Genomic DNA, 22,599 nt, shown 5'->3' on the forward strand with positions numbered 1-22,599 from the left:
TACATTATATATAAAATGATATGTACGACAGCTACAACAAAGCGATTGAACATCTCAATGTCACAATCAAATAGGCATTTTCTCGCTTGTGCTTTATAATATTCGGGTAATGCGAAAAATTTTCTGTAACTTCGGATCGCGCTGTTGGGCACACTATTAAAAGAGCTTTTCAATAATTAGATATTGTTAGCATTAAACTAAAAGATTAGATCACCAATTTGGTATATTGTTCCATGGCTCCACCAGCATTACGTCCGGAGAATGCTCTTAAAAGGGCTGATGATTTAATCTCAGTTGGTCAGCGCTCAGCCGCTTTGCAATCATTGTATGAGTATTTGACGGCAAGAAGAATCAGATGGGCACAGCCATCTGCTGTTGAACCCATTGTTTTTAGATTTCTCGAACTGGGAGTGGAATTAAGGAAGGGTAGACTTATAAAGGATGCCTTGCATCAATACAAGAAATTAGTTCAAGGTACCCCAGAGGGTTTAGTTTCTGTCGGGGCAGTTGCCCGTAAATATATTGACTGTGTTGAAGAGAAAATAGCTTCCGAACAAGCCAAAGCTGAGGAGCTGCAAAAGCAGGACGAGGACGATGATTTGGATGGGGGTGTTACTCCTGATAATTTATTGATCTCTGTATATGAGAAGGATCAATCTGTCGGTGGTTTTAATGACGAAGCCGTCACCACCTGGATGAAATTCACATGGGAGTCCTATCGTGCCGTTTTGGATTTGGTTAGAAATAATTCCCACCTGGAAATTACCTATTCCGGTGTTGTTAGTAGATCGATGCAATTCTGTTTGAAATATAAACGTAAAAATGAATTTAAGAGACTTGCGGAAATGCTGCGTCAACATTTGGATGCCGCAAACTACCAGCAAAGTAAAAGTGGTAATAACATTGTCGACTTGAGTGATGATTCCACACTGCAACGTTATTTAGAGCAACGTTTCCATCTGGTTAACGTTTGTGTGAAATTGGAGTTGTGGCACGAAGCTTTCAAATCAATTGAAGATGTCTATCACTTATCCAAAATGTCCAAAAATCCTCCAAAGCCATCAACTCTGGCTAACTACTATGATAACCTAGCCAAGGTTTTCTTCGTTTCCAACAACCAAGCTTTGCATACTGCGGCCTGGGAGAAGTTTTACAGGCTGTACACCACCAACAAAAATGCAACTGAGGAAAGTTTACAACATTATGCATCTTTGATTATGTTGTCAGCTTTAGCAATTCAGCCCGACTATTTGCCTACGGTCGGATATGATCCTCACGCTCGTTTGAACCGTTTCTTGGGGTATGAACGCAAACCAACAAGAGATGAAACAATCGAAAGTGCTCTAAAAGAAGACGTTTTTCCTAAGGTTGATAAAGATATCAAAAAGCTTTATGAGATCCTTGAATCCAAGTATAATTCAGAAACCCTCAAAGATGAGCTTAAAATACTGTTACCTCGTCTAGAATCAAAATCTTACTTTTCACAATATGCTACTCAATTAAGAGATATGATTGTCAGAAAAACTTTCGTCAGTGCTTCTCAAAATAATTCCGTTATTAAGACCGATGAATTGTATGCATTGGCATCCTTACCGGCCCCATTAGATATGTCTTATTGGGACATGGAGAAGGCATTATTACAGGCTGCAGTTGACGATAATGTTTCTTTTATTATTGATCATGAGTCTAACACTGTTAACTTTGTTAAGGACCCATTTGAGGTCTTTACTTCCATTGAAATCTCGGTGGATGGAGAGGAAATTGAAAATGAGGAAGTTGACGGAGAATCAGATCAAGAAGAAGAAATTGAAGCTGGTTCTAAAGAAGAAGAAACTCTTGAGTCAGAAGAACCAGAGGCTGAACCTGTGACTACTCGTAACAATTACATTCGTAATAAATTGGCCGAGCTATCGAAGGAACTCAATGAGAATGGTGATTTCCAACAAGCATCTTATCTGGAAAAGATCAAGCTTGCTCGTGAAAGTCTGATCTTCAAAACACAGGCAATTATTGAAAATACTAGGAGAATCGCTGAAGAGCGCGCTAAAAAGTCACAAGAGCAAAGACAGAAGTACATGGCTAACGCTGCTGCTAATGCCGAGCAAGATTCTGAGTCTAGACAAAAACGTATCATGGAGGAAAGAGCTGCTATTGAGGCTAGAATGGAGGAAGAAGCTCAACGCCGTCTAGTTGAGAAGAAAAAGCGTGAATTGAACGCCTTGAAAGAGGCCGAGGTGAGAAAATTCATTGAGGAGGTTAATGCCAAAGGTCAAATTTATATTGATCCAACAGAGGCCAAGACTTTGGAAATTAAAGACGTTAGAAAACTGATTGTTGGTCAATTGTCAAAAGATCAACTAGAGTTAAATGATCGCATGGATTTCGCCTTAAAGAAATTAGATCATACAGAAAGAGCATTAAGAAAAGTTGAATTACCTTTGTTGAAAAAGGAAGCAGATGCCTTAAAGGACGCCGACATGAAGGAATTTGAAAAGACAAAAGCCAAGATTATAAATACTGCTAAAGAAGACCACGATGCTAGATTGGCTGATCACGAGCGTTTATCTAGAGCATTCAATGACTATAAAAAACTAAAGGATCAAATAATTGCAAAAACTGAGGAAGAAGTCTCCAAATTACGTGCCGAAAAGCAAGCCGAGTTTGAAGCAGCTAAAAAGGCAAGAATCGAAAGGGTTCGTCAAGAACGTTATGAGGAATTAGTTGCTCAACGTAAGGAAGAGTTGGAAGCTAAGGAAAGGGAAGAACGCGAAATTAAACAGGCTGAAATCCAAAGAAAACAAGATGAAAATGCTCGTAAACAAAGAGAAATGGAAACGGCGGCAGCTGAGAAACAGGCTGAATTAAACAGAAAGCAAGATGCCGTTGCCATGAGGCAAAGAGAGATCGAAGAAGCTGCAGCTAAAAAGCAAGGAAAATCTTCTGAACCTTCCAGATCTTTCATCAAGCCATTTGGTAACCAAAAATCTCGAGACGAGTTGGACGCTATTGCTCGTAGACAAAGAGAGATGGAGGAAGCTGCAGCTAACAAGCAAGACAGATCTTCTGGAACATCAATGTCGTCTGGTAGACCATTTGGTAACCAAAAATCTCGAGACGAGTTGGACGCTATTGCTCGCAGACAAAGAGAAATAGAGGAAGCTGCAGAAAAGAAACAAGCGGGTAGAACAGCAACGAATACATCAAGTGGTGCTCCAAAGCAAATGACTTATACTGAGAGAATGAGACAAAAAAGAGAAGGCAAATTACAGTGACCTTAAGAAATCATAATCATTTGTATAATATTTCTTGTATAGTTTAGTTTAGTGGAATTGAAATAACCTGCAATGAAAAACATATATACATATTAGTGAATTAATTATCACGTAGCTCACGGAAAAGTGTTTATTATACCAGTAATAAGGTTGTCTATGTCGTGGATACACGACTCATTATACAGAAGAACATATGAGAAATAAGTAATATTAGATGAACTCGAGTTGAAAAAAGTTCACAGAATATAATGAATTGAAAAAAAAGAAAAACAAACCATTTTTTTTATAGTAAAGATTTCATTCATTATTTTACAGTTCGGATACCAACAATGTATTTTTGATCTTTAAATTTCGTGAACGAGTGTTGGTGGGGAAATATTAAAAAAAAAGGCCTCGAAAAGATACAATAAATATCTTATAACAAAGCAGCGGCTGCGGCAGCAACGACAGCAAAGAAAGAGCCGGCTGGAGCAAATTGAGCGGCTCCGTTGTGCTTGCTTGAGGATGAAGAAGAAACTGTAGCAGTAGCAGATGAGGAGGATCCATCATCGGTAGAGGAGGCATCAGCAGAATCTGTTGAAGAGGAGTCAGATGATGAAGTAGATGATAATTGGATAGAAGTGGAGGTAGCACCATTTCTACAAACAAAAGAATCACCTTGAATACCACCGTTACGCTGTAAACTTCTCAATGGGTTACAGGAGAAGTTACCGGATCTTGTGTCAACATTGGCACCACCTCTAACGGATCTCAAATTAGCAAGATCTAATTGTGTGAAGTTACCTTGAACTTCCAAAGCACCGCCAACGGAACTCAAGTTATGGAAACCATTAATTTGATTCAATTCAGTGTTGTTAGCAACAACGAAACCACCACCAACTTGGCTTAGGTTAGAACAGTGAAGATCTGTCAATTGATCGTTGGAAACGACAGCAAACGAACCACCAACTGCGGCCAAATGAGACATGTTCAAACTTGTAATAGAGTTATTGATCAAACCGAACGAAGCGTTAACATTACGCAGCGCTGCAAAAGATGCAGAGTTGACATCTCTCAAAGTGACGTTGTTAGCCCAGATCAAACTGTCAAAGGTGACGTTAGCACCTTCACCGTTTGAAGAAAATTCCAAAGCGTTTGAAACGGTTCTCAAAGTTGATTGCAAGTTCGTCAAATATCTGTTGTTGTTGAAGTTGAAAATTGCTACTTCCTCCAAAGACGAAAACGCGTTGACAGATTCCAGAGAAGTGTCAGAAATGTAAATCATGTTGGCACTTCTTAGATTGGTGGTGAAAGTCTGAAGAGCTGGCAAAGCGATGAACTCGATTAGCTCGACTCTCTGCAAAGAGCCAAAGGATGCAGAACTCAACACTGTCAATTGGTTCAGACGCAAATTGGTGACCGACGTCAAAGAGTCTGCGTGGAACGAGTCCAACGAGGTCGCATTAGTGATGGTCAATGAACCATGGATGGCCTCGACATTAGCCAACGCAGCATTGCTTAGACTTGAACCGGAAATCGTCAAGTTTCCTACCAACGTGGAACACGAAGAGTAGTCGTCTAAGTCTCCCTGCGCAGTGGCTGTTGCGGAACTAGTAATAGTACACGAACTTGGAACACTGACGGTCGAGTTAGCTAGAAAAGAAAGAAATTGAGTTAGTACTGTGAATCTGATTGCATGCGGAACGACGTCCGAAGCGACAAAATCCAAAAGACAGCGAAAGAACGGTTACCCGTTTTTCTGCCCCGTTTTGTGAATGCCCTCCTGCACGCCCCACCACGAAAAGAACAAATCTCAAAAAAGTCCAAATTTAGAACATACCTGCTAGAGCGGTACCCGTGACCAAAGCTGCTGCAATAACTGAGTTCTTCAATTGCATTGTATCTGAATGTGGATCTGTATATGTAAAATTGATGCAAAATAAATGTGTTGTACGGAAGAACTTCTACCCAACAACGACGTAAAAAATATGAGACAGGAATGCCAGCGAATGAACTCTTTGCAACTTTATATATATATAATACAGTAAATTTCTACCCTTTTGCAATCAAACGAGTTTAAAGTGACCTTGAGAGTTAGAAGAGAAACAGAACCAATAAATATCCTAAAAAACCAGAGAAATCGATACTCAAAACCGAGAAAGATCAAATTTTAGAAAATCGAACTCGTTTCACATATATATACCAGACGCGAGTGTTGGTGAAGAAACATAAAGATCAGCCAAGTAAACCACGTCAATAAACCCGAATCAGGTAATTTTCAAAGCGCGCGATCCACAGAAATTCGCGTACGCTTATCAGCGTGCTATGGACCGTTGAATGAAAAAAATGAAAAAAATGAAAAAACCATACTTTTTTGCCAGCCCGTTTCGTGAAAAAGGCTGCAAAGCCACCACCGGGAGGACGTTACCGGGGAGTTAATTTTCCATGTGCCCAGCGCGCCAGTTGGCACGGAACTGCCAAAAATAGTCGCGATACGGTACTGGCACGGTGTCTGGCTGGCGGCGTACGGTAGGAGAGGCCTGCTACCGCATCAGGTCGAGCGGGCACCGCGGAGGGGCCAGGAAAGGAAGCACCGCTCAAAGTGGAAATCTCGAACGCGGAAGTAAGTAAACAGTGGCCAATTGGGGCCTTGGCCTTTTAACGGCGGCTAAATGCATGTTTTAGACATATAGACTATACATTGGGTAGGCTATGAACAGTGCTTGCTTGTTGTTTATCTTCTGGAGAGTTTCAAGGTATCCGAGATTAGTTTGACGGCAGCAACAACGTCTTCGTCATGAAACCTTCTGCCGGTGAGTTGCAATGCGACAGGGCCGCCAACGTAGTGTTCGGGGTCGTATTTTAAAGTCTTGGCGTCATCGTTCAGCCACACCATCTTTTCGTATTTGTTGCCTCTTAGCTTGTCAGGCGCTTCGAAAGTGTCGATGGCCTTGTCGTGTGTGTGTCCTGTTGGGAACACCACGTTAGGGTAATCGGTGAGATTCCAGAAGGAGGTGTAGCCCCAGTACAGACTTTGTCCGGGGATTTCGCTTGGTCCGACGTAGGTCGGCGATAAGATGAAATCTACGTTAAGGCTTCCAGGCTTGCGTGAGAAGAACTTCTCGAAGACGGCGAGTCTGACGGAATCTCTCTTGATGTTCAGCTTTTTGTTCTCGTAGACGGACAGCTCGTTGCCGCCGCCGAACTCGAGAAAATGCTTGGTCAGTGGCAACACGGGTTCGCCACTGGGTTCTACCAGTTCTAGCTGTTGCTGGTTGCCGTCTACGGTGTAGAGTTTGAGGTTGCAGTTGTAGATTTCCTCCATTTCGGTTTCCGTGAACCAATGCGGAGTAAGGTCGACAAACTCGAATTTCGCAGATTCGAGTAGTGCAGCGACGGTTTCGTTGATTCCACGCGTGACTGCAGGGTATGGGGTCACGAGGTTGTCAGTGGAGAGAACGCCGATCCTGATCTTCCTATCCGCTGGCAGAGAGGCGGGTTTCCATGGAATCGGCACATTGGTTGGGTCATATTCCCACGGTTTACCATGGTTGATATAGGAGTCCATGAAGTATTCCAACTCCTCGATGGACCTTGCAAGGGGTCCCTCTGTTGATGGGATAGATTCCTGGCCACGGCCTCCCGACACGCAGTGCATAGACGAAAGCCTCTTCGTTGTTGGGCACAAACCGAAAAGGTTGGCAAATGCCGAGGGACATCTGATCGAACCACCAATATCGGAGCCAACACCAATGACTGATCCATGCATACCGACCATTGCACTTTCACCACCGGAGGATCCACCCGGGGACAACCTTGTGGAAAGGGGATTTCTTGTTCTGCCACTGATGTTGTTCCAAGTATCAAGGTGCATGATGCACTGTGGTTGCGAAGTTCTAACGTGAAAAACTGCGCCTAGCTTGTCAAATATTTGAGTCGTTACAGCGCTTTCCTTCACAACGTTGTCAATCAAAGATACATAAGAGGCAGTTGTTATTTGACCTTCATAATTCATGTGCTCCTTTAGAGATATTGGAATGCCGTGCATGGGGCCAATTAATTCACCTGTTCTTTTAAGATGACCGTCTAGTCGTTTGGCCTTCTCTAACGCTTGCGGAATCAAAAATTGCATGGCTGCATTTGTAGTAAACTGGGCGATTATAGCGGATTTAATGTAAGATTTCGCTATAGTTTCTGCGCTCAGTTCACCCGACCGTTGTTTGGCAAGCAACTCACTCATTGTGTATGCGTTAACAATCTTGTATTCTAAATTAGATAGAAGGCCATACTCCTTTTCAGTTACAAATTGTGTCGCGTTGATAGGTTCTGAGTCTAGTTCACATTCTTTTGGTAGCTTGGATAAGCAAAGCTTATAGAAATGTGGATCAAATCTTTCAATCTGAGCCCATTTATCTTGATTGTACTTTTCGATCAATGGTTCGTATTTTTGGAATTTGGCCTCGTCAGCAGCGGGCGTCACAGCCTGAGAAAATGTCATTTTGTGCTTGATTTTTTGCTATGCTACAGTCATATCAAATAAGAAAGAGTTCTTCGACTATGGCAGATTCTGTTGGACTAATATCATATATATATATGTTTTCTATTCTGGATTTCTTGATCTCACAAAAAGCCGAATTTCATTACCTCTGATAAGCTCTGAACGCGCGGTGTAAATCAGCTTCAAGACCTCGCACCGCGTTTACGAAATGTGATAAGGCTAAAAACAAAGGTCACAAAAATGCTTACATCGCGATAGTCATTGGCATGACATTTTCTCTTGCTGAATGAAGTTAAAATACTTCAGGGTTAGGTATTCTTGGTGAAATCTCATGGAAGTTTTTAGCATTCTTCTTTTGCAGAGAGCATATGAAATTTCCATGGAAAGAGTCATTTCGGCAGATAGAAAAGCAACTTCAATCACCGAAGTTGCTGAATAATGAGTCAGTGTACTCAAAAAGCATTCATATTCAATTCAAACTATAGCTGTAGCATGAAAAATTGAGGAATTATTAAAACAGCACTGTTAAAAGGATCAATTGTAATGATGTGGCCAGAAGAAAGGTGTAAGGACCAAGATGGGGGCATTTTTGTTTCGAAGCCCGCATCTTGCATTGCAATCACTTCACTTGACTACGGAAGCGAAGGCAGATGTTCGTGACATGGAGAGTTGTCTTAGACTTCAAAGTATCTCTACCAATCTGTGTGTTCACCGTATAAATATTATAGTTTGACATGAATACTTGCTTATTGTCTGGGCAGCTTTCATCTTTTTCCCTCTTCTACCCTATTATACATTTGAATGGATTTCAAGATGTCAGATAATATGTAGACTGTTGCCGCGAAACCCGCAAGGGTAAAGATTTAAAAGGTTAATTGCCTTGGACATTGAAGGCACTCCAATGGGCAGGAAATCATGGCAATAAATAATGATCTTCGCATACTTCTAGGCTTTCCGCGGTTTCACCACAATGAAAAGACATGTTACCGACCATCGAAGTGTACAATATGGCCGCCGCGCAGTTAAAGGTTTCTCTCATACTGTTGAAGAAGAGAGACTCCTATATAAAAACTTATATCGGATAAGTTTTAAAACAATACACTCATAATTAAAGACACCATGAATTTAAGAATATGGGGAGATCAAGCGGTGATTTAAAGGCAAATAGAATTCAAATTGAAGAAAAAGAGAATAATGGAGAAGAAACCGTAGACACTGAAATTGAAGTACCTGATGGCGGCTATGGATGGGTGGTATTACTGGCCGTTTTTTTATATAACTTTTGCACTTGGGGTGCTAATGCTGGATATGCTGTTTATTTAGCACATTATCTGGAACAAAATACGTTTCCAGGTGGTAATAAATTAGATTTTGCCGCCATTGGGGGATTATCTTACGGTGCAGGCTTACTATTTTCTCCCCTAATCACCGTTTTATCCCATAAAACTAGCGTGCATTTTACCATTGCAATAGGTATCGTATTTCAGGGTGCAGGTCTCCTTTTGGCGGCATTCTCCAAGAAGTTGCGGCAAATTTATTTAACACAGGGCCTTCTCATATCGCTGGGACTCGCATTTATTCTGATACCAAGCATTTCTTTACTCCCTCAATGGTTTAGAACTAAGAGATCACTAGCAATGGGAATAGCCACTGGCGGTAGTGGCCTGGGTGGTATAATGTATAATTTGGCGATGCAAAGAATAATAGAAAAGAAGAGTGTCAAATGGGCCCTAATTGTGCAGTTTATACTGGGTACTACCCTCAGTTTCATAGCACTGCTATTGACAAGAACAAGGAGAGAAATTGTTTTAAAAAATTCGAAGGTCGAAGTACAGCTATTGGATAAACAGTTACTTATTAACCTTTGTCCATGGTTAATATATGGATGGGTATCAATGACTGTGTTAGGGTACATCATTCTGCTGTACTCGTTATCTGCGTTCACCACAAGCTTGGGATACTCTTCGGAACAAGGCTCATACGTGTCCTGCATGGTTTCTGTTGGAAACGTTGTCGGGAGACCCATAATTGGTCACATTGCCGATAGATACGGTCCCATATCTATCGGCGTACTTGTACATCTCCTAGTGGCGATATTTGCCTGGGCCATGTGGATACCGTGCAGAAACTTAGCCACCGCAATTACCTTTGCACTAATCGAAGGTGCTCTGATGGGGACGTTGTGGCCGATCTTGGGCTCCGTCCTTGCGAGAGCCGTTGGCTTACGGAAGCTGGATGCAGCTTTCAGCACAATGTGGCTCTTTTTGGCGATATCTTCCATTCCAGCACCTGTTATAGGTCTGCAATTGAGGTCTAACGACCCGTCAGATCCCAATACCTACATCAATACTGCTTTGCTCGCAGGATTCGGATACTTTTGCGCCGCGATATTCCTTTGGTTACTAAGAGGCTACATCATCGCAAGAGATAACTCCATCAGTGATAGCAAGGCAGTGGATAAAGATGAATTGCATATAAAAGTATCGCCACTCGCTCTACTTGGGGGGCTAATGACTGTAAAATCGACATCCCAAAGGGTCGTTTAACCGTAAGACTCTCAACTTAAGTAATCCGCTTAAATACAATGCTTCAAAGGCTTATCGATTGAAAGCCGCAAATAGATTATAGTTCGTAACCCGGACGAGGCATAATTATGTAAAAGTCATTTGTTTTTTGTTTTTCAGTGAGCGAACTCTAAAAAAGAGCCGCCGGGGGTTTGAGACGTGAAAAGGCGAAACGGCCACACAAATTCACGGACAACAGTTGAAAGGAGGTAGAATCAGCAGCAGAAATCTGCAAGGTACCACCCACTTGCAAAAGAAGTGATACACCGAAAACACATATTAGTGAGTTGATAACTTGGATTTTATACATTTGGCTTACCGTTTTCATAGACATATATATAAAACGTATTCTTCTGGGGCATATTTGCAACTTTATTGTCAGATTAAAGGTCGTCTTTGTGGTGGCCCAAGCAAGATAGTTTTTATACTCTTGTGGATTAGAAAAGAGTTCCTCTAGTGAAGAAGGCTATTTGGGGTTATATTTGAATAGGAAGGTTTTAGTGCAAAGTATACACAAATATGAGTCATTTAAAGAGTTCTGCTGCTAGCTTGTTGTTACGACAATATAGAGAGCTTACTGATCCAAAGAAGGCTATCCCATCGTTTCATATCGAGTTAGATGATGACTCCAATATATTTGTTTGGAATATCGGGGTTATGGTGTTGAATGAGGACTCTATCTATCATGGTGGATATTTCAAAGCGCAAATGAGATTTCCGGACGACTTCCCGTTTTCACCACCACAGTTTAGATTCACGCCTGCAATCTATCATCCAAATGTTTATAGAGATGGCAGACTTTGCATCTCTATATTGCATCAAAGTGGGGATCCTACAACCGATGAACCAGATGCTGAGACGTGGTCTCCTGTTCAAACGGTAGAGAGTGTTTTGATATCTATAGTGTCACTGCTAGAAGATCCAAATATATCATCGCCAGCTAACGTAGATGCGGCGGTTGATTATAGAAAGAACCCTGACCAATATAAACAAAGGGTAAAGATGGAAGTTGAGAGATCGAAGCAAGATATACCTCAAGGGTTTGTTATGCCAACCTCAGATTCTGCCGCATATGTTTCAAAAATAAGTAAACAGGATGAAGTTGAGGATAATAAAGATATTGCGGATAACTTTTGGTATGATAGTGATCTTGATGGCGATGAAGATGGGAATGGTGGTTTACACGATGATTCATTTTCTTTCGAAGAAGTTGATGACGAGACATACGACTATCAGACTGGCTATCGCAACGGCAGCGATGAGGAGGAGCTAGAGTTTGAAGACGATGACAGTATGGATAATGATAGTGTAATGGATAGAAAGCAACCTCATAAAGCTGAAGACGAAAGTGAGGATTTAGAAGATGTAGAGAAGGTAGGTAAGAGTTTATAGCATGGTACATTAAACAAACACAAAAACACGCAAAAAAAGAATATTCATAAGAAGCAGATGTCAAAGAAATTCGCAAGGTCACATAGTATTTATCGTAGTAATAGGCATAATAATAACAATAACAATAATAAAATTAATAATAATAATACTAATAATACTAATGACAATAATAGTGCCAGTAATCTTTTATAGTTTTGATTGTCAAATGATATGAAACTGATGCATAAGCTTCAGAACCAGTATTTTGAGACTGTGGGTGATCATGTGGAATAAAAGGGTACGTGGCTTCACTGCTCACGTACGGCTCTCTACATTTCCTTTGATTTCCCATGCTTTATAAATGGCTAACACGCCTATATAATTCGGATTGTTTGAATATGAAAAAAAGACCAAGAAAAATAGAGAGGTGAGCATAAAAATAAGAGGATATCAAGGCAACATGATTATCCAATCGCAGAACGTGATGGATTTGTTACAAAAGCTACTCAGACCGGTTTCTATTGACTGTGTCTCCTTCCAGTCAAAGCCCCTACAGAGCGCTGCATTATTATCAAAATTGAATGGTTCGGTCCTTTCATTCTCAACTTCAGCTCCTACAACTGAGATACATTCAATAAATAATCTAAAGATGATGAGCTTACTTATTAGAGACAAATGGGCAGAGGATGAGCTGGTGAAACAGGAACAAGTTGACACAACGAATGGACATGCAACATGGCCCCCTTCAAATATAAAGAACTGCTACCAATATGAAACACCTTCAACGGAAGGAGGAGAACCACTGACGACGAATATCTATACTTACGAAATCGAAGAATTACATGCATGTGTTTGTCAACTGCCACGAAGTGATCTGTTACTTCTTTTTATTGCTGAGGCCTCATTTCCCTTCGGCCTACTAGCTCTCAAAATGCAGAAAGCTGTAACACCATTTCAGGGCCTCCATGGTTACCAACTCGGCTAAATCGCAAGACCGTATATATGGTGTAGAACTCACGTATATAAAATGTGTACTAATGTACATTAGCATAAACTCTTTCATGACGCCTCATTGATTTACCCGAATTTCGTCATTTTTTGACGCGAAATAATCATTGTTTGCTCATCCCGCCGAGATGAATAAACTAAAGAGAAATGCGATCATAAGCAAATAGCATTCCCCTACACATTCATTGTAGCCTGGCTATAAGAGTAGTGAAAGTGCAATGGCCACTCGGTCACCGTTGAAAGAGGCAGATGCTAACCTGAAGCACAGGATACTGTCAGTAAATGATCGGAATGGGGAAAGCACAACTAACATAACTTGCGAGGAAAGTAATGGTACTAAAAAGAGAGCATTAGAGAGATTAGACCTACAAGATCGTAAGAAAGTCAAGGCAGAAAGGGCTAGGTCAATTGAAGGTGCAGTTAAAGTTGCTCGAACTACTGGATTAAAGAATACTGAATCGAAGGTTACGCCAAATGAGCTATTGGAATGGCAAAATAATTGGAAAAAAATTATTAAACGGGAATCACGTATATATTTCGATATTGCAGATGATGCTGATTTCAATAAGCATCTCAAGAGTTTGGATAAAAAGAAGGAACTACTAAAGCGCGGATTTTTATCTCTTGGTGCTCAAATCACTCAATTTTTTGACTGCAATGTTACGATTGTGATAACTAGGCGATCCTTGGAAGCTTTGAATATGATGAATAGTTCTGATGTGTTGGCAAGGGCTAAAAAAAGCTACATGAAGATATGGGGTTATGAAAAGGCTGCCAGATTTCTGAAAAATTTGGACGTTGATCTAGATCTGTTAGAAAGAAACAATGCAACCCCTCTAGCAACTCCCACCTTATCCAATCTTTTGCAAAATGAGAAGCTATATGGACCTACAGATAGAGATCCGAGAAGTCGACGGGAAGATGTACACTATTTCAAGTATGCACATGTTTACATGTATGACCTCTGGCAAATGTGGGCTCCGATCATAACACTTGAATGGAAGCCACAAGAATTAACAGATGTAAAGAAATTGCCATATCCTGTGTTAAAAATGGGTACATTTGGGAGGTGTCCATTCATCGGCGATAACTCATGTGATGAATCTTCTTACAAGAGAGTTGTAAAGAGGTATAGTCGCGATAAAGCGAATAAACCATATGCATTGAAGCTGCGCAGACTTTATCAGGATTATGCAACCCCATGCGAGAGCTCTGATCATCTCAAATTCATACCGCATACTTGCCTGAGCTCCAAGCAGTGCTATGAGAAATTAAAATTAAAATTTGAACAAAGTAATTCTCAAAAAAATATGGGCAATTGTTCTAAAGATTCGGTCGATTTTAAAGCGACAGAAAAAACTACAAGCAACAAAGAGGAACATGAGAAACCGCAACTGCAACCTGAAAATGAGGTAAGCCAGGTCATAGATACGCCGGAGCAAAACAATTTGCCTGAGCTCACAAAGATAGCTTCTTTGACAAGACAAGAAACGGAAGATTTCCCAGATGATTTGTGCAATAATAAGAAAAAATCCAGAATACCTCAAGAAATAAAAGCGAGTGGTGTGCATCAGTCGAATGACGTGGCGACATCGTTTGGTAACGGATTAGGACCTACCACCGCGAGTGTCACAAACAAGAACATCAAAACTTTAAATCGATTGGTAGTTGATAGAAAGTTGGGTAGTAAAACATCAAATCCAGTTCATGCTTTGACGATACGGAGCCTTGGCGCGGTAGGTAGTGACGGCCAAATGCCAGCACCCAAGGCATGCAATTCCAAAGAAGCTGTTCTGGAACCAGCGACTAAGAAAAAAACTGATAATGTGCCGATTACGAGAAGGGATACGACAAAAAATGCGGGCTACTGTGAAAACTGTCGTGTCAAATATGAATCTCTTGAAGAACATGTTCTGTCGGAAAGACACCAATCATTCGCTCAAAATCCACTTAACTTTGAGGCTATCGATTCTCTGATTGAGAAACTTAAATTTCAGTTCTGACGAAGTCTAAAACCACATCTCCACTTCATCCCTTTCTCTCAGTCATATCTGCTTTCAAAATATGGTGTGTACTTTGCATAACTATTTATGTAGCATAAATATTGAAATGAAAAATAAATAACGTCATAATATTTTTTCAAACAGATTTTGTCACTTTCTTATCGAGCGATTAAATGACAGATCCCTGCGCTTGACGATGCAACTCACAATGAAAACTGATTTACAAAGAGGAACGTGAAGTAGTATGGTTTCCCTTGATAACATATTGAAGAACATTTAGGCGTTTCTCAAAAGCTTGCTGCCATTATGAGCAGCGAAATCAGATACAGAGCCAGACGATCATCTAGCAATAAGAGAAAGGTGTCCGATTTTCTCAAAATAACTGAAAAAAGGTCAAGAAATGGCTGTTTGAACTGCAGGAAGAGAAGGAAGAAATGCGACGAAGTAAAACCGGTGTGTACGGCGTGCAAGAGGAATTTCCTGCAATGTGTCTGGCCCGAAGGCGGTATGCCTGTTGAGAAGATTTCATCAAGCGCTAGAAGATACAACCCGATCTCTTTCTCTAATCTTACAATTCATGACTTGAATGACATTTATTCTTGCAGCAGCACTGTAAATGTATCACTGGGAAATGATTTCACTAAAGTACGAAAGAGAGCCGATGCTTTCATAACTTTGAGTGTCAAAAACGGCATACTTGAACTAAGGAACAATGGTAAAAAGTATATGGAAACTTGCGATTTCCCAACAGCAGAACAGTTATGCGGTTTTGAAGATGATTTATCAAAGAGTACAGATTTACAAAATAGAGTATCCATTGAGGCGGAAGACAGATTGGTTCCAAACATGGTTGATAATCTAGAATATAAAGAATACTTCGATTTGCAGTTGAAACCAAGTAAAATCTTCGGTGAACCAAATTTCGCATTTAATTGGTTCACAAGATATGATAATTTGGAAGAGTTAGTCAACCATGGTATAGGCTGCGGGGAGAATCGCTCATTGGATGAAGGAATTATTACTGCGGTCAATAATATGAACAAAGAACGCAACCACAGAGACAAAGTGGGAAGGAGGGTTAATTATGACTATTTGTATGATGAGCAGGATCCGCTTGCGAGAAAATACAATGATGTAATGAACCAATTTGATCAAGGCGATTATTCAATTCTTAGGCAGACCAGCACAGATGAAGATTTTCTAATATATGCCTGCGTTCATAGATGGCTGCCGAAAATGGGACCACAAGATACACATCCATTATTGACAACAGCTGCCACATTTACATCACACTTTTTAAGTAATTATGTTGTAAAAGAGGTGTTTTTGTGCTGTGGCGCAACTTATCTGGAATGGTACCAGTACGACCTTTTCAACGAGTTATCGAATAAACTATACAAGAGTTCACTCGCTCTAATTGACAAATATCTAAATGAGAATGCATTTCATGGTACTGAGGCCTGGCTTTTAGCCTCGTATCAATTGCTATGTCTGAGGAATAAAACAACTTCAAGCTCAACTGTAGATGATTGTGTCTATTGTCTAAGCAACTCTTATCGCATCATTAAAGCGACATATTATGTTTCAGATAATGTAATGACAGATCAGGCACGAGACAACAGCAATAGTTCCAAATTTTTTTATCAACAAACAACCAAACAAGTTCATGAACTGACGTACGAAATTGAAAACCAAGTTTTAGAGATTGAAGAACAGATTGATAATGTGAAAAATCATTTGGTGTTGCAAGCTCACGAAAGGATGTTTATCGAAAGTTTCATCTACAATTACTCGGTTGCCATACTCTGGTCATCGGACACTAGCAAATTACCCAATCCTTTCACTTTTTTCAAAGAAATAAATCATTTGCTGAGATGTCCTATATATCATTGCAAGGCTCAATGGATGAATAACCCAATATTGGGAGCCGCATCCGATGGATTCGAAATTCTTGCAAAAGTTTCTTACCTTACCAGGTTATCCATGCCTTTGCCACGTGACAGCATCTGGATTAAAAGATGCCAGCAATTGCTAAAAATGTCAAAGTTTTATACATCACCAATAATTTTACCAAGAGCTACCGAAGAGGATCCAAGAATGAACGAAAGTTGTGTATTAAACATATACGTTGGCAAAATAATTGCAAAACTTTGTTACCTATTGCTGTGCAAAATCATGAGATATGAAACGTATCGCATAAATGAGGCTCAACCAATAGTTGACGAAATAATAGAAATAATGGAAAAAATACCTGAAAAAAACTTGATGTGGGGCATATTATTGTGGCCTATAATAATATGTGGGATATTTGTCATTAACCCTATCCATCAATTAAAAATATTAAAGTATCTAAGCAATATTGGCGAATTGTTGCATAAATCATCAATTTTGAATTCAAATCTATTTTTAAAAAACATCTGGTCTACGGAAAATGGAGACGAAAGGTTAAACGTCATATTTGATAAGAAGAAGCTAATGAAAGTTAATCCATAAAAAAAATGATAATAATGTCTTTACTTTGAAAAGCGCCAGGAGCCCATATCATCGTACTACAGGTCATGTTGTTTAAGGACTTATACAGTCAATCCGGAAGAAACTGGCATTCAAAGCAAGGTATCCAGATAAAAGTTATCCAGAGTTGCCGACCACAAATGTGCCTCAACATATTTAGCCGCCCAGCTCTTGTACTTTTTCTCGCCTCCACAACAGTAGTTTCACTGGGATATTCACTCGAATATGTGCCAATATCGAATGCGCAGCTGGAAGAAATGATATTTTCTTTTTGTAGTTTCTTCGAAACTCGTCTATAAAAGTAAGAGTGAGCCGGTTACCGTTTTGTTCAACCGAAATCAAATTGGAGAATAGCGCTCCAGGTATAAGTGCAGATCTTTGGACGATGGCTTTGTGTGTGTTACTTCACCATTGGGGAGCAAAAAGACTCCCGAACTCAGTTTAAAATGCAATTTGAAATGTCGAAGCATGTTAGATTTAGCATTGAATGACTTACCACAGTTTGGCGACGGACATGCAAACGGTTTTCTACCAGTATGAATGTTCATGTGCGTACTCAAAGAGGACGGTCTCTTGAATCTTTTTTCACATATTTTGCACACAAATTTTCATTTTTCATGCCCTGCGCTGCAGCTATTTTCCAACCCCTCTGGATAAAGTATATCAAATTTCAACGGACCAATTGAGTCGGCGATCTGAGCATTAAGAATTTCGAAAGGATCAAAGTTCTCTCTGTCACTTGCTTCATCTTTGCCCAGATCAGGGTAGCAGTAACTATCGACATATTTTAACTTGACAAGCCCAGCTTTCCCGTAGTCACGTGTGTTTAACTCACGTGACACAGATCCGGATATATCACCCCCGACGTCCCGGACATTTTCCTCGTTCCAAAAATAGAACTGGTTTGTCTTCTGATATTTCTGATCCACGCCGTGCTCTTTCCTTTGGCCCAAGACGCCGCCGTCAGCACGTTTGAAGAGGGGGCTTTCTAGTCCGAGCGAAACTAGCATACTGGCGCTTTCTCCTGACCCGGTGCGTACCTGGGTACAATAGACGTGCTTCTTGACAGTTAAATATTGGTATTATATAAAAAGATTTTATGTCATGCTGCTCGCGTGAGAAAAGTTTTCTGTCAAAACATTTCTGAATAAGCGAGTTGCTAACGCCTGCGATGCACTGAAAAGCTGACGTAATTACGCCAATGAACAATCCGATTTTCGTCGTGTATCCCAACTGAGCAACTGCAACTCTGCCCACTATCAGTTCCGTCACTTCAGTCTCCAAACGAGAAGCGATCTAGCAAAAAGAGAGACACAAAGCACGTGAAATTTATCGGAATATCCTCCTACCAAGATAAAACTTGAGTGTTTGCTTTACTGCTTCACGGCTCTATTCTTCACTTGTGCCACTTGTGGATACTCAAGTGCAATGTACAGCGTACACAATCTTCCACGCGGGAGTCGGTAAAATACTTTCGCCTTGCCGTCTCCTAGGTGGGTGACGTTGAGTTTTCTTCCACATTGTTGTAAGTGAGGAGGGGCTGGGGACCCTGCTCTCACTTCGTGCGGCCCAGCGCCTGCCGAACATTCTTTGCATTGATGTAACAGGGAAATCTGTCGTTTCTGCACTTTATTTCTTTTTTTTGTCTATCACTTTGTCTGCTTTTGCTCCCTGCACGCAACATATGTTCGAACAATGGAAAGAAAAGGAGAAAAAGAAATGGCCCTTGCCAATGCCTTTTCCATGAAACGCGCAAAGCTGCTGGGCTCTCACAATGAAAACCCCTGGAGGAGAATCCCCTATGATAGGCGTACATTAGCAATCTTGACATGACGCACATTTTACACGACTGTCCTCCAATTCTGTTCACATAATAGAAAAACCGGATATACAAAGTCTCAGGGAGGAGAACTGGTGGCCAAGAACAAAGTTGGACCCCCCCCACATAAGCACGGCCTCCAATATCGGGGCAAGCGTAAACAATCGTGAAATATCTCCGCCGACGTAGATAAGCCGTGTCAAAAAGCTGTTTCCTAAAATAGCTCGACTAGCATTGTCATATCCTCTTGTTCTACTTCTGCATTGAGTTATCGCCTGCAAACCGCGACCACGCCATTAGTGAGAGGCGGGATAACAGTCCTGGTATTTATTTGTTCGTTGCATACGCGGGGCCACGATCGAGACAGGGTACACAGATCGAAAATATCGCAAGTGTATCCAACGGCTCAAGTTTTATATCCGGTTATCGTGCCCCCCTACTAAGTACGGCAAACACGAGAAGATATAGAAAGAAGTAGAAAAAAGAAAACAGGTAAACAATAAGTAACACCGGTGAAGAAAGCAGTCACATGTACCCCGAATCCCGCCCAGAAGCAGAATGGGAAAATACTTCTGTAGTGATCAGGGCGTGCTGACGGACACAAAAAGGAAAATTGTGCAATATTGCATTCTCGATGCACGTAACGGGAAACACCTCAGAAGCCCGCGGCGCCCGCGGGGCCCGCCAGATCCGTCGGTTCCGGAACCGACGGATCTGGCGGGACCTTTGGCGCCCATTTGGCATATCAACGCGTGCTGAGCACGAGCCAAACACAGTTTCGATCGTGCGTCTTTGTTGTGGGTTTTGTTAACCTGCAACCTCGCGCTCACACGGCATCGTACTGTGTCTGCAGGACAATAAAGTGCCTAATACCCAAATTGACTCTTGCCTTTGCTTTTCTGCCGGTCAGTTCCAGATTTGCCTTTTCAAACTTCAAACTTCAGAACGCTTCCTATTCGGGAACTTACATGACTGCCCTTTCGGGAAGTGGATTCTCTGCATTCTCTCTGTAGGAAATGTTAGCCGACAGGTAAATGTTCTACATTCTTTAGGCTAAGCAAATTGTGTTGCGGCTTTAAGGTGTGCTGTTTTAAAATAATGCTTAAGTAGGTTATTTATTGATCGCGCGCGTCTTCTATTATCTGATTTTGAGTGCTCAAGCCCTTCACGCGCCCTTCTCGTACCTTTCTGTACCTTCTCAATTTTATTTTTTCCTTTCTGCTTCTGCGGCCATGTTCCACTAATTTAAATTCTTGCATCTCAAATGTTTTGAGCATTCGAGTATTGATTCGTTTTATTTGTATTTAACGTGCATGCCCCTGGGTGGTGGCTTACTTTGAACGGGTCTGGCGGAATGGGTTGCTTATTAAAATCTGGTTTTTGCAAGCCAACAAGCAAAGAATACAAACGGAGACGTCAAGAGTGGTGGAATAAAGGATGGAGCAGAAACTGAGGGAGATCGAACTCTTGCACCGGGACATATCACGTTCGTGCGGGCAGCTAGCGCTGCAGATGGACGACGTCAGTATGGCCTTCAAAATTCTGAGTGGGAACCTGGCGCGGGACCCGTTCGACTTGGCCACAATACTGCTGCTGTGCGACCTGTACTTGAAGAACGCGGATTATAGTAATGTTGTGGAGCTGCTTGGGGATCCGTTGCAGAAGGGCTGGCCCTCGGCGATCTCCGGCGATAGACGAGTGTGGACGCGGCTGTCTTTGGCGTATTTTCACTTGCACAATCTGAGCGAGGCGCTTGCGGCTATAAGCAAAGCCATCGAGCTGTCGTCCAGGGAGGACCCGTATTTATTTGTGTTAAGATGCCGAATTTTTCTGAAGATGCCAAAAGCGCGTTACAGCCTGGATTCGGTAATGCCATTTTTTGAAAAAACTCTCATCCTGACGCAGGCTTCACAGATCCCGTCGTTGCATGTCGAGGCGCTGCTATCACGGTCGAGACTCTTCATGGAATACGCGGATTTTGGACGCGCTAGGATGGATATAGATGATTCTATGTCTATTTTGCATGATCCTAACGCTTTGAATTTTTTTGAAGTTGAGGATTTCCTTTTGAAGGCGACCCTCACATATTGCTTGGCGGCAACCGTACAGGAGACGAGTGAAAAATCTTCGGAGGTGGTAGAGTTGGGTTTAAGGAATTTTGAACACACGGACAAGACAGCCCTGCCTTTACTGTTGATGAAAACAATACATCGTTGCATCCAGCATAAGAATTTAAATGACATTTTGAGCGAATTGATTCTCTCTTTGAATTGTCTGCCGACGCAGTTTCATCGAATGATATCATATGCAATCGCAAGAGTATTTCTTGAGATTGATAACGTTTCTCACAGTCCAGATGCATACCAGTACCTGCATAAATCGCTAGAACTAGCAGATGATCAGGATCCATTGGCGTTGGTCTCCCTAGGTTTCTTGCACTTTAATCAGAAAAGATTCAATGATTCACTATCGACTTTTTTTCATGCAATCAAGCTGCCCGATTCGGTGAACTATAAATCAGAGGATTATATAGCTTCTCTGAAAGCATATAGCTGGTACGGTATTGCCAAAAATTATTTCTCGGCAGCCGATATAACAAAAGGTGAGAAAGCGCTCGACATGTTTCGAAAAATTATTACAGCATCACCCGTTTCATCCTCAGTCCTAAATTTGGACATTTGCAAAATATCAGAAAATTGTGAAGAATATTTTGATCTTCCGCCAGAATTTCTAAAGGATGAAATTATAAAACAAGAATGTAGCAATTTCATTTTTGATGAAAGAATGGAACAAAGTCCGATTTCTTCGTTGCCGCATGAAAATGTTTCAAGATGGAACTGTGATTCAAGGTTTGATCCTATTTCGAATATCAGTGGTAGTTTGACCTCTATTCTTAATAACCCACTGTTTTGTGACAAGGAGAAAGCTACAAAGAAAAAAGCAAAGAGTTTGAAGAAGAAAAAAAATGATATCTTCAGGAAAATGCCACTGTCCATTACAAAACCTGTCTCAAAGAAACCCAAAAGGGATCAACAGAGAACTTTGAGAAAAACCACCCCATCAAACGAAGTGGCAAATCTCAATGATCAGATTTTAAATCCATCGGATATATCTCCTCACTATGATTCTGATAAGAATAGTGACTTTTCAAATCCATACCAAGTTCCCTTCAAATCGGCTCATACCTACAGCTCTTATCGAACTCCAGCTATGCATATGCAACAGCAAATCACCTTTCCTGCTTCCACTACATCTTCAATGATCTATTATTCACAGGAAGGTCCATATATGTCCTTTAACAATGTAACACAAATTTCTAATAATTATCCTAATAATAATGCAAACAATGGCCAAAGAGTTCTTGTGGACCCAACATTCGGAAACTCCTTATATATAGTAGAAGATACTCGCCTGAGAGCTACTCAAATGCCAAGTGTCGCATCTAGTCCAACACCCTACAGAATGACTCAATCATATCGTGACGTTTATCATCATGCCTGAGTTTCATATGGTTATTTATTGGTTAACCTTCTTCACATGAGTGAATCATTATATTCTACAAGTGACTAAATAG

The 22,599-nt window shown here is 41.1% G+C and overlaps 10 protein-coding genes across 10 annotated transcripts; 7 read left to right on the forward strand and 3 right to left on the reverse strand.

Annotated features, from left to right (window-relative positions):
• Window positions 1-233: 233 nt before the first annotated feature.
• RPG1 (translation initiation factor eIF3 core subunit a) lies at window positions 234-3,272 on the forward strand (the record flags this gene model as incomplete). The annotated part of the gene is made up of 1 exon (XM_037286227.1): window positions 234-3,272. The coding sequence occupies one exon, from the start codon at window positions 234-236 to the stop codon at window positions 3,270-3,272; it is 3,039 nt and encodes a 1,012-aa protein (XP_037142122.1).
• A 415-nt stretch (window positions 3,273-3,687) lies between these two features.
• On the reverse strand, window positions 3,688-5,149 carry HG535_0A03340 (uncharacterized protein; the record flags this gene model as incomplete). The annotated part of the gene is made up of 2 exons (XM_037286228.1): window positions 3,688-4,904; window positions 5,092-5,149. The coding sequence occupies 2 exons, from the start codon at window positions 5,147-5,149 to the stop codon at window positions 3,688-3,690; spliced, it is 1,275 nt and encodes a 424-aa protein (XP_037142123.1).
• Window positions 5,150-5,985: 836 nt separating this feature from the next.
• On the reverse strand, window positions 5,986-7,749 carry HG535_0A03350 (uncharacterized protein; the record flags this gene model as incomplete). Its single annotated transcript, XM_037286229.1, has 1 exon — window positions 5,986-7,749. The coding sequence occupies one exon, from the start codon at window positions 7,747-7,749 to the stop codon at window positions 5,986-5,988; it is 1,764 nt and encodes a 587-aa protein (XP_037142124.1).
• Window positions 7,750-8,882: 1,133 nt separating this feature from the next.
• HG535_0A03360 (MCT family MFS transporter) lies at window positions 8,883-10,295 on the forward strand (the record flags this gene model as incomplete). Its single annotated transcript, XM_037286230.1, has 1 exon — window positions 8,883-10,295. One exon carries the CDS (start codon window positions 8,883-8,885, stop codon window positions 10,293-10,295), a length of 1,413 nt encoding a protein of 470 aa, XP_037142125.1.
• A 537-nt stretch (window positions 10,296-10,832) lies between these two features.
• Window positions 10,833-11,705, forward strand: CDC34 (SCF E2 ubiquitin-protein ligase catalytic subunit CDC34; the record flags this gene model as incomplete). Its single annotated transcript, XM_037286231.1, has 1 exon — window positions 10,833-11,705. The coding sequence occupies one exon, from the start codon at window positions 10,833-10,835 to the stop codon at window positions 11,703-11,705; it is 873 nt and encodes a 290-aa protein (XP_037142126.1).
• A 439-nt stretch (window positions 11,706-12,144) lies between these two features.
• SLM4 (Slm4p) lies at window positions 12,145-12,669 on the forward strand (the record flags this gene model as incomplete). Its single annotated transcript, XM_037286232.1, has 1 exon — window positions 12,145-12,669. One exon carries the CDS (start codon window positions 12,145-12,147, stop codon window positions 12,667-12,669), a length of 525 nt encoding a protein of 174 aa, XP_037142127.1.
• A 241-nt stretch (window positions 12,670-12,910) lies between these two features.
• On the forward strand, window positions 12,911-14,695 carry DBF4 (protein serine/threonine kinase activating protein DBF4; the record flags this gene model as incomplete). Its single annotated transcript, XM_037286233.1, has 1 exon — window positions 12,911-14,695. One exon carries the CDS (start codon window positions 12,911-12,913, stop codon window positions 14,693-14,695), a length of 1,785 nt encoding a protein of 594 aa, XP_037142128.1.
• Window positions 14,696-15,001: 306 nt separating this feature from the next.
• HG535_0A03400 (Zn(II)2Cys6 transcription factor) lies at window positions 15,002-17,188 on the forward strand (the record flags this gene model as incomplete). The annotated part of the gene is made up of 1 exon (XM_037286234.1): window positions 15,002-17,188. One exon carries the CDS (start codon window positions 15,002-15,004, stop codon window positions 17,186-17,188), a length of 2,187 nt encoding a protein of 728 aa, XP_037142129.1.
• A 356-nt stretch (window positions 17,189-17,544) lies between these two features.
• On the reverse strand, window positions 17,545-17,754 carry HG535_0A03410 (uncharacterized protein; the record flags this gene model as incomplete). The annotated part of the gene is made up of 1 exon (XM_037286235.1): window positions 17,545-17,754. The coding sequence occupies one exon, from the start codon at window positions 17,752-17,754 to the stop codon at window positions 17,545-17,547; it is 210 nt and encodes a 69-aa protein (XP_037142130.1).
• A 2,708-nt stretch (window positions 17,755-20,462) lies between these two features.
• Window positions 20,463-22,526, forward strand: HG535_0A03420 (uncharacterized protein; the record flags this gene model as incomplete). Its single annotated transcript, XM_037286236.1, has 1 exon — window positions 20,463-22,526. One exon carries the CDS (start codon window positions 20,463-20,465, stop codon window positions 22,524-22,526), a length of 2,064 nt encoding a protein of 687 aa, XP_037142131.1.
• Between the last annotated feature and the right edge of the window lie 73 nt (window positions 22,527-22,599).

The sequence above is a fragment of the Zygotorulaspora mrakii genome, chromosome 1 (genome assembly GCF_013402915.1).
Source record: "Zygotorulaspora mrakii chromosome 1, complete sequence".
Lineage (NCBI taxonomy): Eukaryota > Fungi > Ascomycota > Saccharomycetes > Saccharomycetales > Saccharomycetaceae > Zygotorulaspora > Zygotorulaspora mrakii.